Source organism: Gymnodraco acuticeps, unplaced genomic scaffold (genome assembly GCF_902827175.1).
Source record: "Gymnodraco acuticeps unplaced genomic scaffold, fGymAcu1.1, whole genome shotgun sequence".
Lineage (NCBI taxonomy): Eukaryota > Metazoa > Chordata > Actinopteri > Perciformes > Bathydraconidae > Gymnodraco > Gymnodraco acuticeps.
Genome location: NW_022991575.1, coordinates 1,365,816 through 1,376,510, shown reverse-complemented (window position 1 = coordinate 1,376,510; position 10,695 = coordinate 1,365,816). Strand labels below are relative to the sequence as shown.

The 10,695-nt window shown below is 42.6% G+C and overlaps 2 protein-coding genes across 3 annotated transcripts in view; both read left to right on the top strand.

The window, feature by feature from the left end:
- Window positions 1-569: 569 nt before the first annotated feature.
- Window positions 570-2,905, top strand: socs4 (suppressor of cytokine signaling 4). Its single transcript, XM_034197570.1, has 2 exons — window positions 570-612; window positions 1,221-2,905. Exon 2 carries the CDS (start codon window positions 1,241-1,243, stop codon window positions 2,429-2,431), a length of 1,191 nt encoding a protein of 396 aa, XP_034053461.1. The 5' UTR covers window positions 570-612; window positions 1,221-1,240; the 3' UTR covers window positions 2,432-2,905.
- A 2,741-nt stretch (window positions 2,906-5,646) lies between these two features.
- The window catches only part of wdhd1 (WD repeat and HMG-box DNA binding protein 1), a 37,455-nt gene continuing 32,406 nt past the window's right edge, over window positions 5,647-10,695 (top strand). For both annotated transcript variants that reach the window (XM_034197533.1, XM_034197532.1), the window contains exons 1-4: window positions 5,647-5,890; window positions 6,113-6,205; window positions 6,649-6,760; window positions 6,870-7,021. In XM_034197533.1, coding sequence (XP_034053424.1) covers window positions 6,129-6,205; window positions 6,649-6,760; window positions 6,870-7,021 — 341 coding nt within the window. In that variant the 5' untranslated portion in view covers window positions 5,647-5,890; window positions 6,113-6,128. The remainder of the gene's footprint in view (window positions 5,891-6,112; window positions 6,206-6,648; window positions 6,761-6,869; window positions 7,022-10,695) is intronic.

Genomic DNA, 10,695 nt, shown 5'->3' with positions numbered 1-10,695 from the left:
CAATCAATAAGTGAAGCTTTTTAAAACGCCTGGTTGTTTCCTCTACTGTGCTGAATTGTTAGTTAGACAGTATCTGCTATACCGAAGCGTCTAGTGTGTACAGGCTGCTGGTAAACCTGCGGGATAATCTGCTTTTAGTTTGGCATCCTCAGCAGACAGACTTAAACAGATTTAAAGCTCGCCATTAAATTTGCTTTGTTGCTTTAAGTTAAGCTACGGGCCTCTGATTAAATTAAAAACATAAATCAGTGTCCTGGAACATAATTATAGGCAGAAATAATTCACTTTGTGAATAAAAAAGCACTCCGGCTTTTTCTTTGGAAATGGAATTTGTCAATGAATGTGTAAAGGAGGATGTAGGAGAGAGAAAAGAGGATGTCTCAATTAGCCTGAAACAAACCTCCCCCCACCCTTCTGGCTCCACCTTCCTCCATTCATTCATACAGACCTGGCCCTGGTGGAGAGGAAACTGCTGCCCCCTCTGGGATTTGCCATCATAATTATATAGGAAGCGGACCGTCTGCTGTCTGTTAGAGCTGGAGCTGGCTGCAGGCGGGTCACACGTGTCTGCTCACTGTAACATGGATGTGGATGTCTGACACTTTTTGCAAGGTAAGATAATCTCTTGCAATAACCTTCAAAGTGTTCAACACAACAGAGAGCGATTACCAGGATGTTAAATATCTCGCTGCTCAGTTTAATAAGATTGTTGTTTTTGTATTTTCACAAACTGCTGCCATGACCAATTTAATATTAACAGACTATAACTAAAGTGTTCGAACAATAGCTTTGTAGGCTGTTTACCAAACTTTCTTTCTGAACCATCTCTGAATGAAGCAGGAAAAGTCTGTTGCCTAAGTAGATCAGATGTTAAGTCGACCAATGTCTTTTGCGAGAACTGATATATTTCCTGAACTCAGTTTTACTTTGATGTTTTCCACTGGAGGTGATCCAAATCAGCCTGCTAGTTTTGCACAAATAAGCTGCAGCATTCCTGCACACAAAGAAAGAAGAAGGTTTTTTTGAATGGTTATTTTTTAGTCGGTTAAGAAGAAACCAGCATTGCTCTTGTAAAAGTATTTAAGGAACCATTGATTTGCAGCGCAAGAGAGGAGCAGCACTTTTAGACTAATTAAAACTACATTTGAAATGTAACGTATTCATAATTTGATGCATTCATGTGTTTGACTCAGATATCCTTTTATTGAATTTTGTCACAGAGTAAGGAGAAGAAGCCGCCATGTCAGATAAGAAGCCACGAGGTTCAGACACTCGTCCCAAAAGTGGCTTCCGCAGTTGGAGTGCAGACAGTTATGTTTGGCGGGGAAAGAAACGCTCCAGGAGCTCTCGCAACGGGTCGAGTCCTGGAGGAATGGAGGTGGAGGGGACGGAGGAGCTGGGTGTGCGGTCAACATCGTGTCCGAGGCGGCGCAGAGAGAGAAAGTGTAGCTGCAGCACTCTCGGGGAAGCATTGACGTCTGCAGACATTGATGTGGTGTGTCGGAAGGCCTTGTCCCACCGCTCACTGCGACAAAAGTTTCAGGATGCTGTGGGTCAGTGTTTTCCTCTGCGCTCTCACCATCACCATCATCATCATCATCACCACCATTCATTGGGCTCCTCGCGACCCTTCTCAGTGCTCTTCTGGTCCAAACGCAAGATCCACGTCTCAGAGCTCATGCAGGAAAAGTGCCCCTTCTCGCCCAAATCTGAACTGGCCCGATGTTGGCACCTTATTAAAAACCAAGCCACCAACCAGAATGCCCTCATGGACATGGAGACTCCTCTCAAACCCAATGTCTCAACTTCCTCTACCTCCCCACCAACGACCCCTCTCTCCTGGGACGACATCTGCTGCTCTCCTGGGCCTGGAGGCACCAGTCTCGAGGACTGGGACCCTTCTTGTTCTCATGGGGAAGCGGAGGGCAGCTGTGGCCACACTGACTACATCCTTGTTCCAGATCTTCTTCAGATCAACAACAGCTCCTGTTACTGGGGTGTGTTGAACCGCTTCGAGGCGGAGGAGCTGCTTGAGGGCAAACCAGAGGGGACATTTCTGCTCCGAGACTCGGCCCAGGATGAGTTCCTCTTCTCAGTCAGCTTCCGCCGCTACAGCCGCTCCCTGCACGCACGCATTGAGCAGAACGACAAACGCTTCAGCTTTGATGTGCGCGACCCGTGCATGTACCGGGATCCCAGTGTGACGGGACTACTGAGACACTACAGTGACCCGGCCACCTGCCTCTTCTTTGAGCCCCTCCTTTCCAGGCCACTTCCAAGGACCTTCCCTTTCACCCTGCAGCACCTTTGCAGGACTGTGATCTGTAGCCACATCACCTACCAGGGCATAGACAACCTGATGCTGCCCTACCAGCTCAGGGACTTCCTCCGCCAGTACCACATCAAGTGTGATGGGGCCTGCGCTGTGTGACAGTCCAAAGCAGGCCTCGTATTGTGGAAGGCAAATCTGCTGTTGAGGTCTACTGTAAATGGTGCATAACTGGAGAGTTCTTTAAGATATGTGTTGATCTGGATGTATCAAGAGGAAGAATAATTAAAGCCCCTTCTCTAAAGGTCTGAATCGATATACTATAAGAACAATTGGACAAAATGTGTATTCCTTCAGTACTAAGAGATGGTTTGAAACTTTGAATGTTTTCTATCTGCCTTCGGGATAGCAACTGGAACCAAAGTCAAGGTACACTGAGACTAATAAGGCAAACATGTCCCCAACACTTATTGTGAAATGTTGACTCTTGAAGTTGGAGCATTTTCCCATTTGACTTCAATTCAATCCGAGAGAAGCACTTTCCGTGGTTTCCTGAAACGATCCGCCTTTAATGTAGTTTTATTTCATGCAAATATGAGGCTTAGTTATGGCCCGGTCCTGCTCACAATCAGTGCGCTGAGGCGTAAGCAGAAGAGAGACTGAAACTGCATCTAGTAAATGTATTGAATTCTCTGTCAAGTTTCTAACAAAACAACATTTTAAGAACTCTTCCCTAGGGTGAAGAGGAACAGAGTGGTCCTCTCTAACATTGCCATACAAATCCTGTTAAACAGTACAAGTCTAACAAACCACAAGGTTCTAACCACACCTCCCTCAAAAGATGGAGGCTGTCAACTACATTAACCTCCTTATGGTAAAATGTGCTTGGACAACCAGAAGAAGAGAGGACTATTTATCTGCTATACATATTGTGTTCAATTACTCGTTTGGCAGTGTCTGTGAGATAATTAGACATATGGGGACAGAAAAAGACACTTTAGTGATAACTTGGTTGGAAGTGGTGTCTATGTATGACTTCAAACAGTTCTTCTTAACAAACATGGTTTCTTATGAAGAGGAATTAAACTCATTCAATGGTACTGCATTCTTATCTGCAGCCACAAGATGGTGGAACAATTGCACGGATCAGAGATTTGGGAGGACTGTCTGCTTCATCTGTGTTTCCTCATTTTAGCTGCTTCTTTACTGTTCATTCTCAGCTGAAGGATCTTCTGTAATTGAATATTTTAAAATCAGTTGTGCCTATACACTCTTCACAAGAATTGCTATTGTAAGACTGTTAATTTAATATATTGAAGTTTTGGTGGCTTTAAAAGCTTAACACACTGCAAATGAAGGACATATTCATATAGAAAAAACAAATACAGAAATGTTGCAGGACACAAAAAAGAAACAGAAAAACTTCTGAAAATGTCCGACATTTCCATTTTTAGCCTTTTGTTGACTGTTGGCATATTGATGAGATCTATTCATGTAATCAGAATACAAAGAAGAAAACATTGTTTTGCTTCTGTAACTGTATTAACAAGTTTTCTTCAATTAAGTAATGTTGTGAGAATGTTATTGTTTTTCTATACATGTAGAAAATCATATCTTTACTTGAAATGCTACACATACAAATTGATGACGATGTTTTCTGTATTTGCTTGTATTTTTCTATTTGAATGTATGTTCTTAAGCTGCAGTGCTCCAAACTCTAAGGGCCACCATATGGACCGGAGTGCAGTACACTATAGGATGAAGCAGTTTTCTCGAAGTACTTGAATCACTGTGAGGCCGTATATTGTATTCACTGAACCCCCCGATAGACAAACCAATAAATGCCATTTAGACTGCTTCTGTCGTTTGACTGTCTCAGGTTTCTTGTCATCTCTAGACCAATTTAACGGTGCAGCTCAAGTCATGCTTATCCATCCATGCCTGTTCATGCTGCAGCTGAGGGCGGTGTCACAGTCAGACAGGCTAATGGTATGGAAAATGCTGCTTTTGAAGTTTTGCTCTGAAAACAATTCATCCCGCTCTCTGCAAAGGACACCTCTAAATGCCAGCGCTTCAGCAGAGCAAATGAAGAGATAAGGACATGAAAAAGATTATTTCCCCCATCATAACTGGACTGGAATTCAGATGTTTCAATTGATTCATGTGTCATTCAGTCTCCCTCTGACCAACAGTGTAAATCAGCCCTGAGGGTACACGTATATAACATATTCATCATACGGTCATTAGGTTTTCAGGCACAAACACTTTGCGTTAGAACTTTTCATACAGATGTCAGTGTTTCACTCCAACACAGCTTGTATGTTGATGGACCGGTTCTTTTTAGATTTGTTGTGAATTTCACTATTACTGTTGAGGTTTAGATGTGGGGAATCATCTGGTTTGGGCCAGAAGAATACATTTTTGCCACAAAACTGGGCTAATTTATGTCTTAAAAAGAGATGAATTCAAGGCTTACATTTGAGCAACACTAACCTCAGGCAAACTCATAACATAGATGGAATCAACTAAAGAGTCAATATGCCTTCTTATAAAAGACCTTTTCAAATGTCACAGTAGGAAAGCAAAAATGTAAATAATACAATGGCTCAATTCCATTAAGGTATAGTCTCAGTATTTTTGTGTGCATGGCTCACTGTCATATTGTTATGAATTACAGGGACATCACAATTTGTAACCTGTGCCTTTCCTACAATGACTTAAATACAGTACATTAGTCCCAATTAAAGTGGAGTGCCACTGAATGTCATTTGTGAAACATAACTAACTACATTTCTCAAGTACTGTATTATGAGGTAATTGTACTTCTCTACTACATTGCTCAGGCTAATACTGTGCTTTTTACATCTTCACACCCTGATTCTTTCACACTGTTATATTTCAGGGATGTAATACTTACACAGCTGTCGGGCCAACAGAACACTTCCTGTTGCACTGATCAAACTCTCGGCTTAATGACAAGAATAAATACTTTGTGTTGTGATGTTTTGAATTTGTTTAGAATGAACAAAAGGGAGGCTTGTGTGCTATTTTTTCAGATTAAGGGTGGGTGTCTCTGGATCAGCATTGTTTAAGCTCACAGAAACAGTATTTAGTAAATCCGGAGATACTATTTATTTGCAATAAAATGTGTGTAGGCCTATGCATTTAATTGGTTTATGTAAATTCACTTCGTGTTTCAGTTGTTGTTTCATACAACAATATTACATATTACAACTATTATTATGCTCATTTGACCCGACTGATGATGAAATACAGTGATATTGAAAAAAGGACAGCTGATGCAGAGCTCAAAGTGACCAAGGGATTCATAATTTATTTTAAATGCCTCTTGCCTGGACTCATCTCTCCTCGAATCTCTTCCTCACCTCCCAAGAGAGGCGAGGAGTCGAGGGATGAAAGAGGAGTCGAGGAGGTGATAACTTGAGAAAGGACCCCTGACTGGGTAGTGAGAACTGCACTGACAGTAGGTGGCTTAGACGTAGGAGGGATTTAGACAACTGCGTCATGACGTAGCTGGCGGGAGTCGTGACGCTCGGTTCCTTGTTTTTAACGCAGCGCGGGAGATTTAGGAGCAGAGGAACAGAGTCAACCAGGGAAGTTGTAAGTTGTCATATATAGTTAGACAACATTTAAAATGAGTCAAAGTTAAACGTGTATTCCCGTAAACACCGTCTAATGTTTCGACCGTTGAGTTTGAAACAGCGTTAGTTAGCTGCAGTGGCTGTATTGTTAGCGTCAACATGGCCAGGTCGGGCATAGGTGTAATGTTGAAGTGTTAGTCCTACCTTAATGCATGTATTACTGTGTTCTTCTGCTCTTCAGTGTGGTAGCTTTGCAAATGCCTTGTGAGAGGAAGCCAATGCGCTACGGCCACTCGGAGGGACATACCGAGGTCTGCTTCGACGACTCTGGGAAGTGAGTCTGATGTTAAACGGTCTTCATATTCATGTTGCCACAAAGTAACGATACTGCACTTAACTACGATTTTGAGGAAACTGTTCTTTATTTCAGTCCATCCATTTTCTGCTATTTCAACTGCTATAAGTTGTGTGTGAACTGAAATTGCTTTGTGGATTCTGAATAAGTCTGCAAACAAATAAATAAACCAATTGGTATCTATTGTTATAGCCTAGGTGAAGATAAGATAATAGTCGTAATTGCATGAATCTTACTTGTAATAGAACATCTCTACACTGTGGTATTGCTAGCTTTGCTTGCATAAAATATCGGAGTACTTTCAACCTTTGTGTGTCTAAGTCACTGTAGCACACTCAATTAAAAATAGCTCTCAAACTGCTTTCAAACGTTGTTCCTGCTTCACAATATTTCCATAAACTGATCCAACCATACTTCCTCAGGTTCATTGTAACCTGCGGGAATGATGGAGATGTTCGGATATGGGAGGGTCTGGATGATGATGATCCAAAGTTCATCACGGTCGGGGAAAAGGCTTACTCTCTCGCACTCAAGGTTGGTCATCTGTCTTCTGGTTCTGTAGTGACATGTTTCTACTAAAGATATATTTTTCTAAAGAATCAGCTGTCAGTGGAGTATTAATATGTGTTTTCCTTTTACACAGAACAACAAGCTGGTGACAGCGAGCTCCAACAACACGGTGCAGATCCACACTTTTCCTGACGGAGATCCAGATGGCATCCTGACCCGGTTCACCACCAACGCCACACATGTCACCTTCAACAGCAGCGGCTCCAGGGTCGCTGCAGGATCCAGGTACCTACGATCACTTCTGAGAACTAGAGCTAGAAGCAGGAGATGAGTCATCACCTTGCTCTATCCATTCATTAACACCTCTAAAGCTCACTAGTTTGTTTTACCCATACAAACCAAAACGTTGTGGTTTTGTGTGGTGTTATAACTTGTTTATATGACCTTACCAAAAAGTAGGTTCAGCACATTCTCCTTTTTTTTAACTTTGACTTTTGGACAGAGACAGACGATCTTGTCCCTGTGTTTTCATTCCTATCCTAAGCTAAGCTACCGAGCTGCTGACAGAAGCTGCATATTTATGGTTCATACATGATTGAAGTATCAACTGTCTCGTTATTAAATCATCTTATATAACACCTTTGACAACAAAGAACAGCATAAACAACACAAAAACCGAAAGGATTAGCATTGGAGTGAAATTGTTAAAGGTGGGGTAGGTAATTCACTTCAGAAACACTTTTTGTTATATTCCATGGAATGCTTTTAACATCCCGATAGTAATGATTACATTAAGTGCTTTGACAATAAATACATTAAAAAAAATGTCATCTGTGGAAGCCGTGGTGCTGTAAAAAGCACGACCAATCATTTTAGCCATGGCCTACCTGCCTGTCAGCCTTCCATCTCGTGCACAAACTTATCTCGTGCCCTCATTGGTCATGTGCGCATTCGTGTGTGTTGGAGGAGGTGCTCTGTAAGGAAGTCTGAAGGAAGAGGCAGATTTTTTCGGGGGGGTCGGTCGATTAATCGATTATTATTCGCCAGGGCTGCCGAATAATCGATTTTGATCATGGTCAGTTTCTGGCAACCCTAGCCATAAGTGTCAGACGCAAGTAACTCAGTGTTCCCAACTGTTTAGGCTATCTTCTCAAATATGTTGATTACTCTCTGCGAAACCAGTTAAATGGGCTAACGAGAGAGAGGCGCTCCAGAATTGACGTGGCAACTCTACCGTGAAGTCAGAACCTCTGGCTCTTGGACTTGTGATGTGAATTCTCCGGCCGAAGCTCCCAAATAAACCATCAGTGTTTGACATCAAAGCTCCTGCTCTTCCCGTGTCTCTTTCCTGAGTCGTGACTCCCACTGCATTGCTACACAGAAGTTTCCCTTACACTTACCTACCCTACCTTTTAAACACACAACAAAATACAATCGCAAACTACTGTTGAGAACCTTTAAGATTATGTTTGATAATCCTAGATTTGTATTTTTGTTTAGCATTTTAGATACATACAAATATTAAGATATGAAGACGTCCAGCTGACTCATTGGTTCATATTGAGATTTTTCTGTGATCCCAAAGCTAGTGAGGAGCGAATGTCACTTTAACTTTCTGTCAAGATGTGCATGCTCTCTCCGCTCCAGTAGAAGCTGTCATGTGTAACGTGTCTGTTGTGTTCAGCTCACCATGATAAAACCAGACTATGATCTCCTTATGTTCTGTGTTGTTGTTCCGGTACACACTCAGCAGTGCACCTGAATGATATTTCCAGCTCTCAGACACAGCAGCTTTCTGGATTGTCTTATGATTCGCTTTGATTGGAGATAACGGTCTATTTGCTACCACAATTGATCCGCCCTAAACAGGTTTATCACGGCAATAAAAGCACAGAGCATGGCGCCTTATTGATGCTGCTATTTCCTCACCGGTCATTTCTCTTGCGGTATTGATTGTGACAAATGCAGGCATCTGAAGCTGTTAGCACGAATTTGGCATCTGCATTCTGTCGCTCGTTGGAGGAAATCAGGATTATTTTGCTTCTCTTCATTGATTTGACAATTTGCACTCGTGCTGGTTCACAGCTGATGTGCCCTTTCTCTCAAATCGGTCACGTGTGAGCATCAGCGGCGCCGGATTCATTTCAGAAGTGGGGGGGGCAAAAAGTGCGTGTGTATGTGACATAGCCTACTTGCCAACCCTCCCGATTTTCGCGGGAGACTCCCGTTTTCCTCCCGGGGTCATATTTCTCCCGATTTCTGACTAAATCTGATTTGTTTCATTCTAACATAAAGCACCAAATGTTACTGTTTCCACTCGGACTTCAATACAGCTACACCATTGTTTGGTTTCCATGGTAACTTGTCTCTTTAGTAGCGTGAGCAAATGAAAGTCTGAGAGGGTCTTCAGGAGGAAGATAGTCAGAGAATACAGAACAAGAATGGACAACTCAACCCTCTGCTCACTCCTTTCCTGTACATTAAACTATACAGACCAGCCCACATATGACAGCGCAGTTGCTCATTCCATCTCTTCTTTTTTCCTGCTACGCTCTTGTTTGACAAGCTGAATGTTGACTGGTGTTTGACTGAAGTAAGCTCTGTGAAAAGTTCCAGTTATTAACTCGGTATTTACAAAGCTGTCATCTCCACATTTGGAGAAAGTTACAAGCCGTTTGACAGCAGCACATCTGCATATTTCACAGAAGGCTCGTTTAGTGGTTTTGCAAATAATTAACCACTCTCTGTTTTCGTACCATTCTGCATTGAAGTACCTTCTCTTTGCCCAAATAAGCTTTTATTGGCCCGTCACAATGTCCCGACAACAAACCTCCATGCAGTCGGAACCAGCCTGATTCGGTTCAACGATGCCGGCGGCGGCGGTTTTGACAGCCTCTGCGGCCGCAGAGCTGCTGCTGGGGTTCATCTGGCTGCGCTGGTTCTATGGTTGAAGGACCAGGCTCCGGAGTTGTGGATGTCAGCGATGTGACATTCAAGTTGTTGAATTTCAGCTTAGTTTGACTGTATTTTGTTTTCTTATGCGCCGGTTCTTCTGACATGTTTGCAAGTTTATCTATCTAGGTTAACGGCTGACACACACTGAACAACGTAACACATAACGTAAACAACGTAACAAATAAACATCTAAGCTTTGTTATTGGTTGTAATGTACATGGATACATTTGAATGGTGTGACAATGTCCTATTTGATTGGATTAAAATGTACATATTCTTCCTGTCTGCCTGCTGTATTTTACCTAATGCAAAGTGACCTGCTCCATCGAAATCAGTCGCATTGATCCGAAGACACATTTTGAGTTGTATACACTGCTGGAAAGAGGAGATTCCTAGCTTTCTAATGATATCAGGATTGTTTTTGTACTCCGAATATTAAGCGAAATATGTCACATTATATAATGACTGTCACCGAGTCATCATTTTGAGAAAAAGGCCTTCAAAGTTTCCTCTTCTCTGGATCGATCTGATTGATTATTAGCGGAGCAAATGATCAAAGTAGTACGGAGGGAAGATATTTTCGTTTGGATTACTGGTCGGGGGTGTGTGTGTGTGTGTGTGTGTGTGTGTGTGTGTGTGTGGTGTGTGTGTGTGTGTGTGTGTGTGTGTGTGTGTGTGTGTGTGGTGTGTGTGTGTGTGTGTGTGTGTGTGTGTGTGTGTGTTGTGTGTGTGTGGTGTGTGTGTGTGTGTGGTGTGTGTGTTGTGTGTGTGTGGTGTGTGTGTGTGTGTGTGTGTGTGTGTGTGTGTGTGTGTGTGTGTGTGTGTGGTGGTGTGTGTGTGTGTGTGTGTGTGTGTGTGTGTGGTGTGTGTGTGTGTTGTGTGTGTGTGTGGTGTGTGTGTGTGTGTGTGTTGTGTTGTGTGTGGTGTGTTGTGTGTGTGTGTGTGTGTGTGTGTGTGTGTGTTGTTGTGTGTGTTGTGTGTGTGTGTGTGTGTGTGTGTCAGGG

What these genes read in the sequence shown, in the direction of transcription:
- socs4 (XM_034197570.1), top strand. Translation starts at nt 1,241, where the DNA reads ATGTCAGATAAGAAGCCACGAGGTTCAGACACTCGTCCCAAAAGTGGC.